The sequence below is a fragment of the Oncorhynchus mykiss genome, chromosome 8, assembly GCF_013265735.2.
Source record: "Oncorhynchus mykiss isolate Arlee chromosome 8, USDA_OmykA_1.1, whole genome shotgun sequence".
NCBI classification, from domain to species: domain Eukaryota; kingdom Metazoa; phylum Chordata; class Actinopteri; order Salmoniformes; family Salmonidae; genus Oncorhynchus; species Oncorhynchus mykiss.
In genome coordinates, this window is record NC_048572.1 from 73,719,962 (window position 1) to 73,742,793 (window position 22,832).

General features: G+C 43.2%; 3 protein-coding genes across 6 annotated transcripts in view; 1 reads left to right on the top strand and 2 right to left on the bottom strand.

Annotated features, from left to right (window-relative positions):
• Positions 1-3,024: 3,024 nt before the first annotated feature.
• fggy (FGGY carbohydrate kinase domain containing) lies at positions 3,025-12,968 on the bottom strand. Of its 2 annotated transcripts, none has more exons than XM_021613690.2 (16): positions 12,796-12,968; positions 10,232-10,438; positions 9,906-10,017; positions 9,644-9,795; positions 9,431-9,519; positions 9,204-9,319; positions 8,910-9,038; positions 7,909-8,012; positions 7,413-7,520; positions 6,975-7,036; positions 6,346-6,499; positions 5,201-5,275; positions 4,826-4,946; positions 4,471-4,565; positions 3,773-3,834; positions 3,025-3,558 (listed from the first exon to the last, which is right to left on the bottom strand). In XM_021613690.2, the coding sequence occupies exons 2-16, from the start codon at positions 10,427-10,429 to the stop codon at positions 3,480-3,482; spliced, it is 1,656 nt and encodes a 551-aa protein (XP_021469365.1). In that variant the 5' UTR covers positions 10,430-10,438; positions 12,796-12,968; the 3' UTR covers positions 3,025-3,479. The 2 variants fall into 2 exon arrangements, with proteins under 2 accessions (XP_021469365.1, XP_021469367.1); XM_021613692.2 differs by lacking the exon at positions 12,796-12,968 and adding an exon at positions 12,646-12,787.
• Positions 12,969-14,865: 1,897 nt separating this feature from the next.
• LOC110530532 (transcription factor AP-1) lies at positions 14,866-16,737 on the top strand. The gene has a single exon (XM_021613694.2). The coding sequence runs from the start codon at positions 15,267-15,269 to the stop codon at positions 16,230-16,232; it is 966 nt and encodes a 321-aa protein (XP_021469369.1). The 5' UTR covers positions 14,866-15,266; the 3' UTR covers positions 16,233-16,737.
• A 1,170-nt stretch (positions 16,738-17,907) lies between these two features.
• Positions 17,908-22,832, bottom strand: part of tada1 (transcriptional adaptor 1) — a 33,780-nt gene continuing 28,855 nt past the window's right edge. For all 3 annotated transcript variants that reach the window (XM_036986187.1, XM_036986185.1, XM_036986186.1), the window contains exons 6-8: positions 22,161-22,312; positions 20,615-20,771; positions 17,908-18,804 (exon numbers count right to left, since the gene is read on the bottom strand). In XM_036986187.1, the coding sequence (XP_036842082.1) occupies positions 18,652-18,804; positions 20,615-20,771; positions 22,161-22,312 (462 nt within the window). In that variant the 3' untranslated portion in view covers positions 17,908-18,651. The remainder of the gene's footprint in view (positions 18,805-20,614; positions 20,772-22,160; positions 22,313-22,832) is intronic.

Here is a 22,832-nt window from a genome sequence, read left to right on the forward strand (position 1 = left end):
ATACAAGACCACTGATAATCTCCCTCGATCTGGGGCAAGATCTCACCCCGTGGGGTCAAAATGATCACAAGAACGGTGAGCAAAAATCCCAGAACCACACAGGGGGACCTAGTGAATGACCTGCAGAGAGCTGGGACCAAAGTAAAAAAGCCTACCATCAGTAACACACTACGCCGCCAGGGACTCAAATCCTGCAGTGCCAGACGTGTCCCCCTGCTTAAGCCAGTACATGTCCAGGGCCGTCTGAAGTTTGCTAGAGAGCATTTGGATGATCCAGAAGAAGATTGGGAGAATGTCATATGGTCAGATGAAACCAAAATAGAACTTTTTGGTAAAAACTCAACTCGTCGTGTTTGGAGGACAAAGAATGCTGAGTTGCATACAAAGAACACCATACCTACTGTGAAGCATGGGGGTGGAAACATCATGCTTTGGGGCTGTTTTTCTGCAAAGGGACCAGGACGACTGATCCGTGTAAAGGAAAGAATGAATGGGGCCATGTATCGTGAAATTTTGAGTGAAAACCTCCTTCCATCAGCAAGGGCATTGAAGATGAAACGTGGCTGGGTGTTTCAGCATGACAATGATCCCAAACACACCGCCCGGGCAATGAAGGAATGGCTTCGTAAGAAGCATTTCAAGGTCCTGGAGTGGCCTAGCCAGTCTCCAGATCTCAACCCCATAGAAAATCTTTGGAGGGAGTTGAAAGTCCGTGTTGCCCAGCAACAGCCCCAAAACATCACTGCTCTAGAGGAGAACTGCATGGAGGAATGGGCCAAAATACCAGCAAGTGTGTGAAAACCTTGTGAAGACTTACAGAAAACGTTTGACCTCTGTCATTGCCAACAAAGGGTATATAACAAAGTATTGAGATAAACTTTTGTTATTGACCAAATACTTATTTTCCACCATGATTTGCAAATAAATTCATTAAAAATCATACAACGTTGATTTTCTGGATTTTTTTTTCTCATTTGTCTGTCATAGTTGAAGTGTACCTATGATGAAAATTACAGGCCTCTCTTATCTTCTTAAGTGGGAGAACTTGCACAATTGGTGGCTGACTAAATAATTTTTTGCCCCACTGTATACAGTGCCTTGCGAAAGTATTCGGCCCCCTTGAACTTTGCGACCTTTTGCCACGTTTCAGGCTTCAAACATAAAGATATAAAACTGTATTTTTTTGTGAAGAATCAACAACAAGTGGGACACAATCATGAAGTGGAACGACATTTATTGGATATTTCAAACTTTTTTAATAAATCAAAAACTGAAATTGGGCGTGCAAAATTATTCAGCCCCCTTAAGTTAATACTTTGTAGCGCCACCTTTTGCTGCGATTACAGCTGTAAGTCGCTTGGGGTATGTCTCTATCAGTTTTGCACATCGAGAGACTGACATTGTTTCCCATTCCTCCTTGCAAAACAGCTCGAGCTCAGTGAGGTTGGATGGAGAGCATTTGTGAACAGCAGTTTTCAGTTCTTTCCACAGATTCTCGATTGGATTCATGTCTGGACTTTGACTTGGCCATTCTAACACCTGGATATGTTTATTTTTGAACCATTCCATTGTAGATTTTGCTTTATGTTTTGGATCATTGTCTTGTTGGAAGACAAATCTCCGTCCCAGTCTCAGGTCTTTTGCAGACTCCATCAGGTTTTCTTCCAGAATGGTCCTGTATTTGGCTCCATCCATCTTCCCATCAATTTTAACCATCTTCCCTGTCCCTGCTGAAGAAAAGCAGGCCCAAACCATGATGCTGCCACCACCATGTTTGACAGTGGGGATGGTGTGTTCAGCTGTGTTGCTTTTACGCCAAACATAACGTTTTGCATTGTTGCCAAAAAGTTCAATTTTGGTTTCATCTGACCAGAGCACCTTCTTCCACATGTTTGGTGTGTCTCCCAGGTGGCTTGTGGCAAACTTTAAACTACACTTTTTATGGATATCTTTAAGAAATGGCTTTCTTCTTGCCACTCTTCCATAAAGGCCAGATTTGTGCAATATACGACTGATTGTTGTCCTATGGACAGAGTCTCCCACCTCAGCTGTAGATCTCTGCAGTTCATCCAGAGTGATCATGGGCCTCTTGGCTGCATCTCTGATCAGTCTTCTCCTTGTATGAGCTGAAAGTTTAGAGGGACGGCCAGGTCTTGGTAGATTTGCAGTGGTCTGATACTCCTTCCATTTCAATATTATCGCTTGCACAGTGCTCCTTGGGATGTTTAAAGCTTGGGAAATCTTTTTGTATCCAAATCCGGCTTTAAACTTCTTCACAACAGTATCTCGGACCTGCCTGGTGTGTTCCTTGTTCTTCATGATGCTCTCTGCGCTTTTAACGGACCTCTGAGACTATCACAGTGCAGGTGCATTTATACGGAGACTTGATTACACACAGGTGGATTGTATTTATCATCATTAGTCATTTAGGTCAACATTGGATCATTCAGAGATCCTCACTGAACTTCTGGAGAGAGTTTGCTGCACTGAAAGTAAAGGGGCTGAATAATTTTGCACGCCCAATTTTTCAGTTTTTGATTTGTTAAAAAAGTTTGAAATATCCAATAAATGTTTACAGTTTTATATCTTTATGTTTGAAGCCTGAAATGTGGCAAAAGGTCGCAAAGTTCAAGGGGGCCGAATACTTTCGCAAGGCACTGTATGTAACATAGCTGGACAGAAATCAAATACAGGTCTGGTTGGTGTAGGATGATCTGCCATTGGGTCTGTACATGAACCAGTCCTAATAACTCAGCTGTGTGGGATTTGAGCATTCCTCTGTGTCACCAGGACAACATCAGAGGACACTATGGTCTTTGATCCTGTACAGCACAGGGAATAGGAACACACATTCCTCTACAGCCTGCTTGGACAGAGAGGTTAGAGATTAGATCAGAGGTTAGAGATGTGATAAGAGGAGATCAGAGAAATAATGTGTGTGATAGAGAGATCAAAGGGAGGACATGAGAGAGGGATTCATGATAGCAAATAGGCCTAGGTGTGAAAAAGTGACAATGGGCACAATTTCAAATTCTTATAAACTTGCATAATATTTCAAGATGACTGTTTTATTGCTTTTCACAGGTTGACTTTCTGTCAATGCATTTTTAACTCTTATCAGTGTCCTGTGGATAGTACTGTAGGCCATATTAGATTTTCAGGCCAGGACTTCACATCTTAAATACTGGGAAATTGCATTAATTTCCTACATCTTCCCGCATGCGTCAACTCAAGATGGATAGTGTCACCATCATTTTGCATTTGATAAATCACGTTCGAGTTCAGACTCTTTTCACCTAATAGGTGTATTGGATATCTGGGTCCAGCTGATTTTTGGAATCAACTCATTTGGGGTGTCTGATATCATAGTCGCATCCACAGTCTCTACTTGATATTACATTCAGTCTAATCCAACCTCAGTGTTGGGATTACTGTCTGCTATTTCAACAGGCTGGACAGTGGCACCTCGCGGTTCTCAGTCAGTCATTCATAAGGGCCATGTACTCCCTCTGGTGGACATGGAGGCGCAGGAACACAGAGTACTTCTTCCTGTAAAAGCTAAGAGAGAGAACAGTTCCTCTAGTCAGATACTAGAACATTATAAAAACATTATTAGAATGACATCATTAGAGCAAAATTTATAACAAATATACTTTCATATATCAGTAGTGATGTTTCCAACATTAATGTTAATTCATCATTGTACCCAGCACATGCCTCCAGCACAACCCACAGAAACCCAACACTGATGCAGGACAGTCTCTCATCTCACCTCCAGAGCTCGTGGTCAGGCTGAACAACTTTTCCCACTTTGGCCATTTTCTCCATCGCCTCCTAAAACACGCATTCATAAACCAAGCAGTGATCAATAAATCATACACATTGAGTTTTGATCTGGAGAGGTGAGGTCGAGAACAGCCCATCACCTGGTTTGAAAAGGGAAGGCTCAACTGTCTATGAATTTGTGACATACAGTATGTAGGCAGTACAATTCTCCTTTCCTGGCCTTATAGTTATCCTTCTGTATAAGCTCTATAGTTCACACTGCCCTGTCATCCCTAGTCCGTCATCCCTAGCTCAAATCCTCAGACAGCACCAACTGCATGAGCAGTTATGACTCCAAATGAGGGGACAGGTGCGACCCTGAGCAAACAATAATACACATTCTTATTTTTAGCACGTCTGGCTTATGGGGTGAGCCACTACCCGGTGTTCAGTGGTATGCTGCTGAATGCCACAGAGCGACACCCCCAGAGCCCTCTCTTTAGATAACTATCTAGCCACCATGTCATCTCACCAGACTTTGCACAAGTCTCCTCCTTGAGACACGGCAAGGGAATCTGTGCATTTCTCCTTTACCTTAGTTCCTCTCCAGTAGATGGTAGTATGGAGTCAGGAATGAGCTGCTATGATGTCCAACTAAATATTCTACTGCTGTGTTTATTGTGTATGTGTGTGTTCTGCACTCACCAGTATGGAGCTATAATCATGGGAAGCACAGGCACCTAGGACTGCTGCTCCCACTAACACAGCCTCTGTCTGGGCAGGAAGCACCAAGGGCAACCCTGAGGAGACAACACGCAGTATTGTTACATCCCTTCATAAGCGCTTAAGTTATTTTACAAATAAGGAATTAATAGGAGTGTTTACTCACTCTCTTCATAATGAGAAATATACATTTCTAAATAAGAATTCAGAACCTCAACTGAAATAAACTAGGTTAGTTTTCAGTGGGGGTGTTTCTCAAGTTCAGGTTAGGTAGTACTTCCCGTTTCACATGTTTTACAGCTGCTGGACACAAACTAGATCACCCTCCATCACCCACCTGTGGCATTGGCGTGTATCTGCACATAAAGAGGATTCTTACTCAACCCCCCACACAGGAAGAGGGTTGTGATGTCATGGCCTGCCTGTGTCATGGCCTCTAGGATATGCTGGGTGCCCAGCTGAAAGGAGAGAGGCAGGAGGGGATTGTTACGATATATAACCAATCAATCTATCTAATTAGTTTATAAAGCCCTTTTTACAATTTACAGGGAGGACATACTTCTCTGGCTATCATAACCACACACAATCATTTAGGATAGGATAATCTAGGTACATATTTCAAGTAATGTGTGACATGTTTATATTAAAATGTAGTATTCAAGCTTTTTGGGGTTTCAGAAAAGCACTATGGATTATTAGTAGTGAAACTCACAGCCAGTGCCTGTACAGTAGCAAGGTAAAGCAGGGCCAGGTCATCCAGGGTCTGGGACAATGGCAGCCCAACCACCTGTACACACACAGAGCACCTTCAGTACCACTTAGAAAAGCTTTGTTGGGCATTCATAAAGGATTCATAAGAACTAAATAGATGCTTCACAAATCATTTATAAGCAAAGTCATACAGGTCTGGCATTTTGACACTTTGGCATAAAACCCTTCATTGGCTTTTATATAGTGTGATGACATTTGTTTCTGAATGATTTCTGAGCCCAGAGGGTCAGAGCCCTAGCCTGGTCCCAGATCGGTTTGTGCTGTTTTCAAATCAAATACTAATAAAAAATAAAAAGAATTTGTCAACGGGTGTAGTCTTTACCGTGAAATACTTGCTTACAAGCCCTTCCCAACGACGCAGTTTAAAAAAAAAAAAAAATTCACAAGAATGAAGCTATCTATATACAGGTATTACCAGTACCAGATCAATGTGTAGGGGTTCCTGGTATTACCAGTACCAGATCAATGTGTAGGGGTTCCAGGTACTACCAGTACCAGATCAATGTGTAGGGGTTCCTGGTATTACCAGTACCAGATCAATGTGTAGGGGTTCCTGGTATAACCAGTACCAGATCAATGTGTAGGGGTTCCTGGTATTACCAGTACCAGATCAATGTGTAGGGGTTCCGGGTACTACCAGTACCAGATCAATGTGTAGGGGTTCCAAGTATTACCAGTACCAGATCAATGTGTAGGGGTTCCAGGTATTACCAGTACCAGATCAATGTGTAGGGGTTACAGGTATTACCAGTACCAGATCAATGTGTAGGGGTTCCAGGTACTACCAGTACCAGATCAATGTGTAGGGGTTCCAGGTATTACCAGTACCAGATCAATGTGTAGGGGTTCCAGGTATTTGAGGTAAATATGTACATAACAGGCAGGGTGACTAGGCATCAGAGTAGATGATACTAATAGTCTAAATAAAGACTAGAGTTGTGGCAGCATATGATGTGTGAGAAAGTGTGTATTGACAACTCCTATTGTTATTGTCCTTGCCCAATGATGATAAGACTAGGCAAGATAGCATAAACAGATCTGGGAGCAGTCTATCAGATCCCTGAGCCAGAGGTGGTCTCTCCTCACCGCGCCCCTCAGAGTGGGGTCTGCCAGGGGGGAGCGGTTGCCATGAAAGTCTGGCCAGACGTGGAGGCTGGAGGCCAGCAGCTCCAGGGGAGCCCCCAGGTCTTTAGCCATGGAGGACAGGTGTCTGTTTAGGTAACTGTAGATATGCTCCCCACTGCAGGGAAATAAAGGTGATATGTTACACTTTTTGAAACCTACTTTGTATTATGTTGCTGATTGATAATTCTTTGTGTAGAAAGGTGGTTTCTCATTGGGAATTTATTTTGTGAAGTGTATCAAGTAATTGACTTCTCAGCTGCTATTGGAACAATGTAATGTCTTCGAGCAATAGTAAATCAATCATTTTCTCGCAACAGAAGATGGCACAAAAATGTAAAAAATGTTTACGAGCGAGAAATACTGGTTTTCCCATTGCCCAAGAAGTTTGTTAATTGACATGCCAGGACAGGTGATAACAGACAGTTACACCATGCTCTTAGTAGGTTAGTGGGTTCATATGGATTCTAAGCATTCTGAGCCTACATATCTGGATAGAGTATGCGGTTCATGTTAAGTGTGTATTCTGTACTATTCCATGTGAAATGTATGTTGTTGTTTCAACGGATATGATTTTGCTGTAAATAGCTGACCCTTTCACCGCCTGCTCCTGTAGCTGGGGGTAGGCTACATGACCTTTCACCACATGGTCAATCTGAGGTCGGAGAAAAAGAAGAAAAAGAGACATTATGGTTTTGTGGATGTGGTTTGATCAACGCTAGTCATCGAGGCTTACTGTGTCAGACAGTTCTCAGTGTATAATGCATATGTAGCAGATTATTTCAGGTCACAGTTCACACATGGACAAAGTCACAATTACAGGGTTGAGGCAATGCTGGTTTTCTTTTTCTCCTTCTGAGAAGGAGACTGAGACACCAGGTGTATGGGTTCTTGGGCCAATAGGTGACATGAATTGATCAATTAACTACTGGGTAGAGAAGAAAGAGCAGCAGTTCTGCAGGGCCATAGACCAGTAGTTGAATAGGCCTGGTCTAGTAGAGTAGGACCCAGGGGAGCAGAGCTGAACTGACCAGTCTTCCAGTAGCACTCTGTCCTCCCTCGTTGAGCCACAACTCAGGCACCATGCCGGACAGGTACGGTCCCCACACACCCGGTACAAACAGGGGCCCCTGGCTGATCTGAACACATGGGGACAGAATAACACATAGAGGCTTCAACATAGCATCAGGCCCCCTCACCTCCCCCTACTAGAGCTAGATGTTAAAACTCATGACACTAGACTCCAGCTGAAGGATTCAAGAGGCTGCAGCAGGTCAGGGTCTACCCCTCATGATTGGTCACCAGCAAGGACTGCTGACCAATGGCATTGCAATACTATTCGCCATGCTAGATAAACATACTTGGCTAAGATGCAACCTGGGTTGTGGGTTGGATTCCTGCATGGGCCCCACATACTGAATATGTCTGTCACTGTCAATGTTCTATAAGTCACTTTAGATCAAATTTGCTAAGTGGCACATATTATATTATATGACAACAGGAGCTGTTTAAGTCTAACCAACTCACCGCCATGTGACAGGAAGATGTTCCACAGATCATGGCCATGCGCGACGTGATTGGCTGGTCCTCACAGGGCAGGGAGAACCCCCTCACGTCTGCACCAATCACACCTGAAACCACAAAACACACCATATTCTCATTATTTACATGGTTCAAAATGTGGGTAGGTCAAGTACAGTATGTTGTGGATTTCTTTATATTTCTCATTCCCCTGCCTACTTGACATTTCCACTACGTTTTGACCTTTTGCAAAGTTCACTGAGAATTCCCAAAACACATGTATTAAAACAAAATAAAAAATGATTCTAAGTTGTTCCTGCCATAACCTACCCCTTGGAAGCTGTGCACAAGGCTTCTACTTATTCTCTTTTTATCACTAAGAACACATTTGTTTGACAAGCAGAATAAAACATCCTTTATGATTCCAAAACATGGGTTTTATAATAGCCAATGGGGAGACTGGGCCACAAAATGGAGGATTGTTAAATCAGTATCTTCCCTCTTTGAAGTGGGTCTGTAACCTCCACGGTGGAATATAGGGTTGACATTTACTGCTGGGATAATGTTTGCCAAGCTGGTTCTAGTTTTAAATGTGGGAGGAGGTGGGGAAGAGGAGGCACACAGAGGTGAAGGAGCAGAGTGCATGTACATGTCTGACATGTACAAAGGTTTAGAACAGCACGGAGTGCTTTAAACTTTCACGTTTGACCCCATGCAATTGTAATCAGCAGAGGTCCCAGCAGGAGTCAAAAGTCGAAGTTCATGAGCAGTTTAACTGCCTAAACGAAACCAGATGACCAAGGTCTGGTTAGGTGACTCATCCAGGTGATGATAATAAACTCAAACAAACTGAGCTGCTCACAAAAACATCTTCAGTTGTAATCTATATTTTTATTATATTCTCATCTATAAATTGTTAGCGGCAATATGAAGCACCAGTGGTATTCGCAAAAACTATTTTGTGACTAAAAACAAAAAAACAGGAGGCCCTTGGAATGAGTGTCTACCTAGGCCTCCAGCGTGGGCATCGATGAGGGAGGCTCCCACTGCAGTGCCCGTGTCCAGCCCCAGTTCGGCTGCAGCTTCTTGGGTAAGGCCTTCTCCCACTGGGCTCCCTGGACAGCAGGTCACACTGCCTAGGTGGGTGTGGAGAAACACACATTGGCTGCAGAGAACAACCACAGGTAGGTACTCCCATTGAGAAATCAAAACCAACTAGTGCTGAGTTTGATATTTCTTATTTATCTTTAATTTATCCAGGAAAACTCCCTTGATGTTGAAAACCGGTTCCCTCTGCTCACCTATTTTGGAATGGTCGTTTTCCAGTAAGTCCTCCAAACCAATGGCTGTCCAGAAGCTAGTGTCCCATTTTTCTGTGGGGCAATAGGTCCACTTACAGACCACAGTACATAAGGACCTGAAGGATAAGGGAGAATCTGTCTGATACACACACTGGGACTGGTCAAGATACACAAACACGCACACACACACACACACAAACCCCCTCTCCTTCTGTTCTAAAGCTCACCTGGCCAGAGAAGCTGTGGCTTTCCAGGACAGGAAGTCAGGGAGGTCCAGAAAATGGGCAGCGTCCCTCCAGCATGTCGCTCTCAGGTTCTGACCAAAGAATTATGGGTAAGGGGAAAATTACATAAAACCAGGGCAATAAACCTCAGCACTAGCCAATCAGCGGTGTCCAACAATAAAACTGTCTGTTGACTTATAGTGGGTGACCTCTAACCTCTTTCAGCCAGAGCAGCTTGGGGGGCTGCATCTCTGGTGACATTACCCCTCCCACCCTGCTCAGGACCCTGTGGCCAGTGCTGGTGATGCGTGCAGCCTGCTCTGCAGCGCGATGGTCCATCCACATCACCACGTTCCTCTCAGCCTCACCTACACACATGGCAACAGGGAGGGGAGGAGACATTTTGACAAATACGTAGTTGAAACGTTGGACTCAATAAAACTGTAATAAATCTATTTTGAATCATTCCCTCACTCACCATCCTGGTTGACAGCTACAGGCTGAAAGTTCTGGTCCAGGACCACTAGGGAACAGGTGGCATCAAAACCCACCCCTCTGACCTGATTCCTCTGCACTCCCTGGGTCACTTTCTGTCATAGGAATATGGTGTTGGTTACATGTTGATGTTTATGTTTTGTATTGCTGTTAAATGTGCGAAAACGTTGCAAAACATCAAAAAGTATTCAAAAAGGTCTTGGAGTTAGACATCATACTAATCTACGCCAATAACTAAAGAAATTCCAGGAGAGTACATAACTTTGCAGAGCACTTTAGTCACACCTGAACACAGTCTCTAACACCTACCCGGACTGTGCTACAGCACTTAGCCCAAATGTCAGTGGATGACTGGACATAATGGTCTGAGTGAGGTTTCCAGATGGTGACCATCTCCTCTGCAGTGGTCTTTACTTGGCCCTCCCTGGTGACTAGAGCAGCCCTCACACTGGCTGTCCCCACGTCCACCCCCACATAGTACCACTCTACTGGGTCCGACCTAGCCATGTAAAACACCTGCAGGACAGAGAGAGCGGAATCATTAAAAATAGATTACTGGTGAAGAAGGTTTTTATGGCATGTCTAGGGATCTGTTTTTAGACATGCATATAGGTTATGGTCTAAAAGATTAAATTAAAACATACAAACCTATTGTGTTTCTTTAAAAAAAAAAGATATAAGAAATAGTCCGGGTTGGGTAGGTTACTTTCTAAATGTAATCCGTTACAGTTACATGTCCAAAATTGTAAACAGTAATGTCACTTTTGGATTACCCAAAATCAGTAACGTAATCTAATTACATTCCGTTACTTTTGGATTACTTCCCCCCTTAAGAGGCATTAGAAGAATGCGGCAGAATAGCCTAGTGGTTAGAGCCTTGGACTAGTAAACGGAAGGTTGCAAGTTCAAATCCCCGAGCTCCTGAACAGGCAGGGCAGGGCAACACTGTTCCTAGGCCGTCATTGAAAATAAGAATTTGTTTTTAACTGACTTGCCTAGTTAAATAAAGGTAAAAATTAAATTAAAAAAGGAGACAAAAATGAATGTTACCAACTGAATGAAATCTATTGCAGGATAAATCAATGTTAAAGTTTACATAGCTGGCCATATATGGATGTTCAATTTAACTTTATGGGTTGGTTATGTAGGCTTCTTCTAACCCATCGCTTTCTACTTCATATAATAATACGATTAAATGATATCTTTACATTAAAAAAACAAAGTCTATCAGAATTCCAGTCATCCCAATAAATGTTATATCCCTTGATCTTCAAGAATAGGACTTGCACACTTTACCAGCATGGCTACCACAGCATTCTGCAGCGATACACCATTCCATCTGGTTTGCTCTTAGTGGGACTATCAGTTGTTTTTCAACAGGACAACGACCCAACACACCTCCAGGCTGTGTAAGGGCTATTTGACCAAGAAGGAGAGTGATGCTGCATCAGATGACCTGGCCTCCACAATCACCTGACCTCAACACAATTGCGATGGTTTGCGATGAGTTGGACCACAGAGTGAAGGAAATGCAGCCAACAAGTGCTCAGCATATGTGGGAACTCCTTCAAGAATGTTGGAAAACCATTCCAGGTGAAGCTGGTTGAGAGAATGCCAAGCGTGTTCAAAGCTGTTATCAAGGCAAAAGGTGGCTACTTTGAAGAATCTAAAATAAATGTTGATTTGCTAACACTTTTTTGGTTACTACATGATTCCATATGTGTTATTCCATAGTCTTGATGGCTTCACTATTATTCTACAATGTAGAAAATAGTAAAAATAAAGAAAAACTCTTCAATGAGTAGGTATGTCCAATCTTTTGACTGGTACTGTATGTACAGTGGGGAGAACAAGTATTTGATAACCTGCAAAATCGTCAGTGTTTCCTACTTACAAAGCATGTAGAGGTCTGTAATTTTTATCATAGGTACACTTAAACTGTGAGAGACGGAATTTAAAACAAAAATCCAGAAAATCGCATTGTATGATTTTTAAGTAATTAATTTGCATTTTATTGCATGACTAAATGAGCGAGCAGGATTCACATCAATGTACTATGTAGATATCAATAATAAGTGGCATCCGTATCGCCGAGGCCAAACCACTGCTGTCAACCTTCCCTCAAAGCGTTTATTCAAATTGGATCATCTTTGGATGCCGACAGCAGTCGCACCATTGGAAGACATAGTTTGGACTGTATTCTACAAAAACCTTTTCCTGCTCTTTTCCCGCGATCCATCAAACCCATTTGGTGTGTCATCATAGTGTACCCATTTGGTGTGTCATCATAGTGTTCTCTGACTTGTGGTCAGACTCGCTCAACTGGAACAAATTTACATTTGCGCCTTTTTTCAATGCTGATTTGAATGTCTTTGGGAAAACAGAGAAGTGTCAGATTTTTTTCCCGCAAACATCCTTACTGAATTGAAATGTAATCCTCGAAGTAATCCTCGTTTTTCAAAAGTGTCTGTAACCTGATTACAATATGTTTGCTGGTAATGTAACGGATTACAGTTACCGTTTTTGTAATCCTTTACATATAACGGATTACATGCAATTCGTTACTCCCCAACCCTGGAAATAGTGTACTACGCCTAAAACAGTATAGATAGATATTCACTAGCAACGGGATCATGTCGCTTTCCTGTTGATAGAGTGTGAAAGTACTAAAAGTGTTGCACTATGCGTGAGTGATCGTTAAAGTGATACAATGTTGCTTTTACATTTTTTGAATCAATTTGTTATATTTCATTCCGGTCTCGGTTCAGTCTGGTACATTTGACAATTCATGGTGTAAAAAGCGACTCCATAAACATTTGATTTAAACAGGGTCAACCCGACACGAAACTTTAACAACTTGCTCGATACATTACCTGACCTCGAAGATCACAATTTATGTCGATAACTTCCACGAAATCACTCTTTGATGATTAGCGAAATGTACTTTGATTTCCAACGGAACGCGTTAGTGACCAAAAATGGTAAGTCGTTATGGTCTCGTATAGCAGGCCAGGCAGCGGGGATCTCTTTGGTTTGTTCAACTGAGAGTTTGTAACACTGGCAGCTCGTCATTGTACACACACAAATCTGAATTTACACTAGCCCACTAAATCAGATTTACAATTTTAGTTTAATTTCTAAAGTGAGGATATCAAGAAACCCCTATTTTATTAGAGAGGGAGAATAGAGGAAGGAGAGGACAGAGAAACAGAGCAGCAGGACAGGAAGAAACAGATGGTCCTTAACAAACACTGTAGACATGTTTAACACACACACTGGTGAGTGAGTAATCTAACTTTCCTCTATTTATGATCAACACATGCTAAGTGAACTCTCCACATTTTGGTCTGAGCTAAGAGCACAGACAGGAAGAGTGTTTTCATGTACTCAGGGTCCATCGCTACAACAAAGGACGGCTTGTAGCAGCTGGGCCGGGTTCTAAACTAAACTCTTGATTAGAAACCTCCATGCAGTGGAAGCAGCTGGCTGAGCCAGGGGAGGAAGGTGGTGTTATCTAGAGGTTACCCATCAGGCCACTGGACAGGAAACAGGGACAGAGAAACAGGAAGTATGGCCGGGTCAGCGGTAGGTTGATAGGAAAATTCCCCGCTACAGTTATAAACACAGGTGCGTGCTGGGGGAAATGTGTAAACCTCTTTTATCTTCTATAGGGAGCTGCTGCTGAGGGACTGATGTGAAACTAGTCTCAAGTACTACTAGCTTCATACAGAGAATGCATGAGTGTGTGAGGGAGGGAGGGCAAGAGAGAGAGAAAGAGAGAGAGCATGCGCACATGTTTTTGTTTTTTGGCCTGTGTTCATCTGGTGTGTCCCTGTGACTGTGTACATGTTTGTGGGATTGGAACGTTGTCATTGAACCCATTTGTTGTTAGTATCATTATTGTGATAGGAGGAACAGACTTTCCTAAATATCCCAATCTGGAATTCCAAGTGAAGGTGTCAAATACCTCCAAATGGTGGTGGTTGTTGTGCCGTCAAGGCAACCTGAGGGCAAGCATGTCACTTCAGGGTTAACCTCAGTTTGTGGCCTGTGGCTGAAGTCTGTCCACTTATTTATAGTCAGGGTTAAATAGAATGTGTTGAATATTGCAAGGAGTGAGCAGACAGAGTTAAAGCTCACGGCAAGGCCCGAGCAGAGACACAATACCAACACTATCAGTCAGACAGTTTGCTTGAGACTGAGGAGCACCTCTTTGAAGCCCAGTGAGCTCTACTGGAACTGGAAGGAGTTTCTCCACATACTGCACATGAAAATCATAAATATAATAAACCATAGACTACACCTATTTGGGGAAATGTTTCATGAAAAATAAAGTTACAGAGTTGGCTCCACTTTACATTCAGTAATGGTAATACCTTGGCTATGTAGTTGCATGGTAGTAACTGTGTAATTACAGTGTAGGAAGGAACACATTGTTGATACAGTTTGTTATACCTATACTCTGTACACCAAACACCCCTTAAATGTGAGGCACAATGTTCTATTTGATATTTACTTGAACATGATCATTCCCCTTCATAACGTATCACCTGAAAAACAAAACAACCCCCCTGCCCACCATCACTCTGTCACACGCACCAGAAGTATATCACATTTCCATGCTTTCACCCACAAAGTCAAAGAGCAAAAGAAAGAAAGCAAATACTGTGAAAGCTGATTTTAAAAGGTAATTTGGTCAACCTGACTGAGATTGGGTCACAAAATAAAGCGGGTAAGAAGATATTCAAAAACAAAACGTAATCCCAGAGGACAACGTTCCTTTTACTGCATTACCTAATCCCATCAGCCTTTGCGGGAGGCGGGAATATGGCTGGTTGTCAACGCAACATGCATGTCATTAAAAAAGTAACGCCCATCACATCATCTCAAACCAATAGGAAGCCTCATACATGACATCATTGTTATTTTCAGTATAGCAGCAGCTTAGAAGTGGATAAAGTTCGTCTCCACGTTGGAAGTGGTAGAAACTACATTGTGTCGAGTCAGACACAGTATCTGCTTAAAGAAGAAAAACCTTATTTCAATAGGCGAATCGAATATTTTTTCAATCCTAATTGAAACAAAGACGCCTATCGATTGAGGAAGTAAAGTTATTTTGTTTGTTTGATACTATTGTTTTATAAAGTCTCAAGAAAAGTTTCCACATCGGACATCAGGAGTTGTCCTCCGAGTTGAAATTCGAAAACTACTTGTCCGAGGACTGTAAAAAGATTGGGGACATCAGATTGCAATTTATCACTCCATATTATTTATTGTAATTTCGACCTTTAATGTTTGGATTTTTATTCCAGCAATTATATTCGCGATAAAGGCCCGTCAATTGATGCCCACCAAGATGGAAGCTACATTATATGACGAATCTATAAATGGTCAGCAAGGCGCAGTGGGCGGATATCATGGGTTTAACCCGAAAACCCTGAAGCAGAGCATGACACTGAACCTCAACGACCCTAAAATGTTTAAACCTCATCTGCGGGCGAAAGCTATCGACATCCTGACATCCCCTGATGTGGGATTATTAAAACTGGCTTCCCCTGAATTGGAAAGGCTTATCATCCAGTCCTGCAATGGGCTGACGACTCCGACCCCAACTCAGTTCCTCTGTCCCAAGAACATCACCGACGAGCAAGAGGGTTTTGCCGAGGGATTCGTAAAGGCGCTCGCGGAGCTTCATTATCAACAGCATATGCCCAATGGCAGCTCTGACGCTCAAGCCAATGCTGCCAACAACATGGCACCCTCATCTACTGTGTCGGACAGTCCTATACCCTACAGCTGCACCGTGCGCCCCGACCCACCTGAATACACAAATTTGGGCACTTTCAGTCGGGCTGTCAGCTCTGCGTCGGCACTTAACGGCGACAGACACTCCTCCGCTAGTTACACGGCCGTCCCGTCCCAAACCCACATCGAGCCCCAGCGGCCACCCCAGCATCCACGGCTACAGCATGCTCGGCTACAGTCATTCAAAGAGGAGCCCCAGACGGTGCCCGAGATGAGCGGCGATACCCCTCCGCTGTCGCCTATCGACATGGAGAGCCAGGAGCGGATAAAAGCCGAGAGAAAGCGCTTGAGAAACAGGGTGGCCGCGTCCAAATGCCGGAAAAGGAAGCTGGAGAGGATCTCGAGGCTGGAGGACAGGGTCAAAAACTTGAAGACCCAACACACAGAGTTGGTCTCCTCTGCCAACGTGCTCCGGGACGAACTGGCACTGCTCAAACAGAAGGTCATGGACCACGTTAACAGCGGGTGCCAACTCATATTGACGCAGCAGCTCCAGGCGTTCTGAACGGCCAAATACTGCGCTTTGAGCGAGAGACATTTCATTGTGGGACCAAACGCAGCTCCTAGAGGCGTGATACATTACTTCGTCTTTGCGCCTGACAGAGTGGGGACAATATACACTTATTCGTGGAATAATTAGGCTAGTGGTGGCCAAGGCCAACAAACAGTGCCAGTGCCTGTTGTCCTATGAATTGTCTAGTATGTAAATAGTCGAGCACTGAGTTTTCTCACCAGCAACAAGTTGTACAATGTAACACTATATGAGACATTGCGTTATTGACACACCTTGTGAAAGGACTGACTCACAGGTGTGTGTAGGCTAGGCTACTAGGACTGATACAACTTCCTTACTTTCTTAACATTTACACATTAATACCATTTTGTGAAAGGGGTATAACAAATGTTAGATCTGAATTAATACTTTATCATAACTGTTTTTATGCCTATTATGCGAAATGTATGTATAAACGACAAAATATAACGTGGAATAAAACTTCTCATTAAGGATATTGTCGCGGTTATAATTATTCAGAATGGGGGTTTCAATGTCGTTTTATTGACAGGTAAATAGGTCAATAGTTCAGCCTAGGATGAACAGTGAACTAATTCAATGTTTGTTGATAGTGAAATATGGACAGACAGACCATTGAGTCACTTCTGTGTAGTGTAAACGCTTGGTAGTGGACCGTACTCCTCGACAAACGATTGGACGACATCGTGTCGGAAATGAGCAGCAAGCAAGCCAAATATGGCAAGAGAGCTTTGTGAGCAGCTACCTTGTCTATGACGGGTGGGTGTTGGAGACACTCTTTTCACGGCACTTTGATACCAAAGTTACTTTGTCGTTGCAGGTTAGGAGAATTAACGTAGCAGGTTAAGGTTAGGAAAAGAGGTAGGATTCGCGAAAGTGTGCCTAAAATACGGTGTTCTGTTGAAAATGCTGGTCGGCAGTAGACCTAGTAGTCTTACCAAAGATGGTGGAAAAATTAAGATAGTTCACGCAGGCCGTTTACCATTGAAAAAAAAAAATGGGAGCATTATTAGATTTTTTTTGTAGGCAGAAACTCCGCTATGGATCGTTGAACAAAGCCTACGGGAAAAGTGAGTTTTTTTGGATAAACGCTTAAAAAAAAGGTGGGGTAAACACAGGTTTAGGGGAGCTTATACATTTTGTTCTATGAGATCATCAGCTAACGTGGCTTTTTTTTTTACACTGAAGCTTTTATGTAAGACCAAACTCACATAAAAGGCTTCATAGTTCATAAAGGTCATGTTAACCGACTAACTATTCTTTCTCCATTAATTTTGCCCAAGGCTGAACAACCAGAGGTAAATCATTTGTTTTTTAGGTCTACAAGCTCTATAGCAGCTGTGTCTGGCCTACTTAGTTAATTGAACCGAAGAAAACAAGAGTGGGGTGTCGCACTTCCTCTTCAGTCTCTGGACATACCACTGGTGGTGTTTTACAGAGCTCAAGTGCACATGAGTAATGAGGGGGAACATTCTACACACCTATTCCCAAAGATGACACATTTTTATTCCACCATAGAAATAGATACACTATTTCATTAATAGAAGTTACAATGGAAGATTACTTAGTAATCTATTTTAATTGAAGATTAAAAATGGGCAAATTATTAACATGTAATAGGAAAAAAATGTATTCAATAAAACTTGTGTTAACAGAAGTGTAATATATTTTTTATTTCATTTAGCAATTTTTGACTGATATTAAAAACAATTGGTGAAAAAAATACAAAAAAACATTTATACACATTTGCATACATACTGTGATGCATGCATCGCTGTGACAAAATACAGTAAACAAGGACCCAAGTGTAGTTCAGGCATAATTCTGCAAGAGCATGTCAATATCAAAATAAAAGTGGCCGCAATATTTGTTCACAGAGGTGTGGGAAATACAAAAGTAACACTCTGACAAATTAACTAACAAAATAAACTCACCCGAAGGTCAGAAATGCACCCAAACTTGTTAACAGTGCATTTAAAAAACAGTCAGAGGTTATGGGAGAGATATAGCTGTGTGTGCATGTGTGTAGACATGTTAGTGCCTTAACAAGCCATGTCTGTGACCATACCACAACACTGGGACTTCCTTTCTTTCTCTACATTACAGGTCTGTGAGTCTTCCACACCGATATGCATCTAAGGCTGGGTTTACACTCCACCAAGCGTTCTAAAACGTTATTGACACTAGCGTAAAGTTGTGTTGCGTGGTGAATTGGTTGCACTCCCTAGTGGAGTGTTAATCCAGTCTTAGAGATCATCCTCTCCCTCTCACTCTGCTTCAAGGCAGGGTATAGGGCCCACATAGGTGCTTCAACACTGTGTTCATTTCTCCATTTGTCTCTGCCCTACCCAACCACGACCTGTCTGCGTGTCCACCTGACCGTCCGTGTGTCTCAGCTGACAAGCAGGCCATCCTTCCCTGCGTGGCGTTGGCGGTGCACATGGTCCTGCTCCAGCTCCTCGTGACTTGGGTGCCACAGTCGGGACAGGATACGCTCCATGTTCAGGGCATACATGGTGTGAGAGGGCATCACACCCCGGTGGACCTACATCAAGGAACAACATATACATTAGCAATAAAGTAGTTTGTTTATTTTTTGATTTCACACACATTTACATAAATACCTTCTGTTCAGCTTTGCCTTTTTATTAGACAGAATAATGAGTTTGTTTGAATGCAAGTGAAAAGGAAATCAATTAAAATATCAATGTTTTTGGCTATAAGTACAGTGGGGTAAAAAAGTATTTAGTCAGCCACCAATTGTGCAAGTTCTCCCACTTAAAAAGATGAGGGGCCTGTAATTTTCATCATAGGTACACTTCAACTATGACAGACAAAATGAGAAAAAAAATTCCAGAAAATCACATTGTAGGATTTTTAATTAATTTATTTGAAAATGATGGTGGAAAATAAGTATTTGGTCAATAAAAGTTTCTCAATACTTTGTTATATAGCCTTTGTTGGCAATGACGGAGGTCAAACGTTTTCTGTAAGTCTTCACAAGGTTTTCACACACTGTTGCTGGTATTTTGGCCCATTCCTCCATGCAGATCTCCTCTAGAGCAGTGATGTTTTGGGGCTGTTGCTGGGCAACACAGACTTTCAACTCCCTCCAAAGATTTGCTATGGGGTTGAGATCTGGAGACTGGCTAGGCCACTCCAGGACCTTGAAATGCTTCTTACGAAGCCACTCCTTCGTTGCCCGGGCGGTGTGTTTGGGATCATTGTCATGCTGAAAGACCCAGCCACGTTTCATCTTCAATGCCCTTGCTGATGGAAGGAGGGTTTCACTCAAAATCTCACGATACATGGCCCCATTCATTCTTTCCTTTACACGGATCAGTCGTCCTGGTCCTTTTGCAGAAAAACAGTCCCAAAGAATGATGTTTCCACCCCAATGCTGCACAGTAGATATGGTGTTCTTTAGGTGCAACTCAGCATTCTTTGTCCTCCAAACACAACAAGTTGAGTTTTTACCAAAAAGTTATATTTTGGTTTCATCTGACATTCTCCCAATCTTCTTCTGTATCATCCAAATGCTCTCTAGCAAACTTCAGACGGGCCTGGACATGTACTGGCTTAAGCAGGGGGACACGTCTGGCACTGCAGGATTTGAGTCCCTGGCGGCGTAGTGTGTTACTGATGGTAGGCTTTGTTACTTTGGTCCCAGCTCTCTGCAGGTCATTCAATAAGTCCCCCCGTGTGGTTCTGGTATTTTTGCTCACCGTTCTTGTGACCATTTTGACCCCACGGGGTGAGATCTTGCGTGGAGCCCCAGATCGAGGGAGATTATCAGTGGTCTTGTATGTCTTCCATTTCCTAATAATTGCTTCCACATTTGATTTCTTCAAACCAAGCTGCTTACCTATTGCAGATTCAGTCTTCCCAGCCTGGTGCAGGTCTACAATTTTGTTTCTGGTGGCCTTTGACAGCTCTTTGGTCTTGGCCATAGCGGAGTTTGGAGTGTGACTGTGAGGTTGTGGACAGGTGTCTTTTATACTGATAACAAGTTCAAACAGGTGCCATTAATACAGGTAACGAGTGGGGGACAGAGGAGCCTCTTAAAGAAGAAGTTACAGGTCTGTGAGAGCCAGAAATCTTGCTTGTTTGTAGGTGACCAAATACTTATTCTCCACCATAATTTGCAAATAAATTCATTAAAAATCCTACATTGTGATTTTCTGGATTTTTTTTCTCATTGTCTGTCATAGTTGAAGTGTACCTACGGTGAAAATTACAGGCCTCTCTCATCTTTTTAAGTGGGAGAACTTGCACAATTGTGGCTGACTAAATACTTTTCCCCCCCACTGTATATCATGGGATGGTACAGCCAATTGAAGCTGCAATCTCCTCACCTGTAACGCTTCCAAGAGATCAAACATGCTGATAGGAGGGAGGGGCGCAGGGAGACTGTCACCAGAACAGGCCAACAGGAGAGCAGCCTGCTGCTCAGTATTGTCTGGTGACACCTGAGGGGGTGGGCCCGCAGGGAGAGACGCACTGGGAGGTGGGCTGGGGGACGAGGAGAAAGACAGCGGGTCAGTACGGACATTGATTCAAGAGCATAAAGGTAATCTATTAGTCATGGGTTGGCATCCCCCCTTGGGTTGTGCCGTGGCGGAGATCTTTATGGGCTATACTCGGCCTTGTCTCAGGATGGTAAGTTGGTGGTTGAAGATATCCCTCTAGTGGTGTGGGGGCTGTGCTTTGGCAAAGTGGGTGGGGTTATATCCTTCCTGTTTGGCCCTGTCCGGGGGTATTATCGGATAGGGCCACAGTGTCTCCTGACCCCTCCTGTCTCAGCCTCCAGTATTTATGCTGCAGTAGTTTGTGTCAGGGGGCTAGGGTCAGTCTGTTATATCTGGAGTACTTCTCCTGTCTTATCCGGTGTCCTGTGTGAATTTAAGTATGCTCTCTCTAATTCTCTTCCTTTCTCTCTCTCTCTCGGAGGACCTGAGCCCTAGGACCATGCCTACCTGGCATGATGACTCCTTGCTGTCCCCAGTCCACCTGGCTGTGCTGCTGCTCCAGTTTCAACTGTTCTTCCTGCGGCTATGGAATCCTGACCTGTTCACCGGACGTGCTACCTGTCCCAGACCTATTATTTGACCATGCTGGTCATTTATGAACATTTGAACATCTTCGCCATGTTCTGTTATAATCCCCACCCGGCACAGCCAGAAGAGGACTTGCCACCCCTCATAGCCTGGTTCCTCTCTAGGTTTCTCCCTAGGTTTTGGCCTTTCTAGGGAGTTTTTCCTAGCCAACGTGCTTCAACACCTGCATTGCTTGCTGTTTGGGGTTTTAGGCTGGGTTCCTGTACAGCACTTTGAGATATCAGCTGATGTACGAAGGGCTATATAAATACATTTGATATAAAATAAAATGCTGCCTGGCCCCCAACACCGCAAAGTAGTTCTCTCTTGGAATAACAAGAAAACCTTACAGAATGGTGCAAAAATGATGCTCTACGTTGCCCTTTTTGCACCTTGCCATTTGTAAATTTAAAATATAGGTATTTGACGGACCTATATCCAGTGATCCTTTTTGCAGGGTGCTGTACTGGCAGCTATCCTGCCTCACCTAACTGTTACTACTTCTGCTTCATGCACATACAGCACAATATGCTGTTTGAACAACCATTTAGCTAGCTACTACTGATGTTTATAAATGGCCCTTAAAGTTGACCCTGGAAGTTTACTTGGAACAGAACAATTGGTTACACTTTATTCTAGTCAGCTGCTTACCATGATGTAATTTTCTAATAGCATTGTAATTACGTTTCAGTTTCTTTGCGATTCATTGACACAAATAGTTAGATATTTAATTGAACATTCTTCTAGTTGATGTGAGGTAGATGACAGTGGAGAGCTGCAGACAGTTGCCCTCTGACTTCCTTACCATTCAGTGACGATTTGGTAGGCAGCCAGGCTGTTCTTCAAGTAGGGCTGTGGGGTGACATGACTGCCGAAGGCGTAGGGGAAGTGTCCGTCACGCAGCCGGTAGGCCTTCCTCCTGGACACCACGGCAGTCAGCACATCCTTCAGGTGGTTCTGTGGTAGTGGAGGGACAACAGGTTAAATACAGTAGTAACCTAGATAATCCTGAGTGGACTGCTGATGTTGGAGGGGGTACAAAGGGGGAAGACAAAGCATATATCAAAGCGTAAAATAATCTGTCCTAGGTTCAATCCCAATACACACCCCCCCCCCCCCTCAGTTTTGCACGATCCCGTGAGCCCCATCGAGTCAGATTGGGATCCAAATTCAACTTTGGGCGAGGCGTAGTGCCTTTTCAGCCCTCCAGTTGGCCTTCCAAACAAAGTGAAGAGAGATGCAGACTTCCTATCGAGTCACAGACTGAGAGGTTCCCAAAACTCTTAAGGCTGGAGAGTTGCTTCCAAAAAAACAAAAACACTAGGATGGAAGCAAATGTAAGTAATTACAACTTCATAACAAATCATGCAAAAAAATGTAGTTAAGAGGAATATATTAGTTAATGTAGAAACAAACGATTATGCATATTTTTGTCAACGTTAACTTGTGAAAATTTCTATATATCAAGCTACAGTGC

Bases quoted from the DNA above. Each gene is read 5' to 3' on its own strand.
- fggy (XM_021613690.2), bottom strand. From the start codon at position 10,429: ATGGCTAGGTCGGACCCAGTAGAGTGGTACTATGTGGGGGTGGACGTG. The intron at 9,796-9,905 runs GTGAGTGAGGGA...CCATGTGTGTAG, and splicing joins TGTAGCTGTCAACCAGGATG to GTGAGGCTGAGAGGAACGTG. The intron at 4,566-4,825 runs GTGGGTGATGGA...TTGTCTCCTCAG, and splicing joins GATACACGCCAATGCCACAG to GGTTGCCCTTGGTGCTTCCT.
- LOC110530532 (XM_021613694.2), top strand. From the start codon at position 15,267: ATGCCCACCAAGATGGAAGCTACATTATATGACGAATCTATAAATGGT.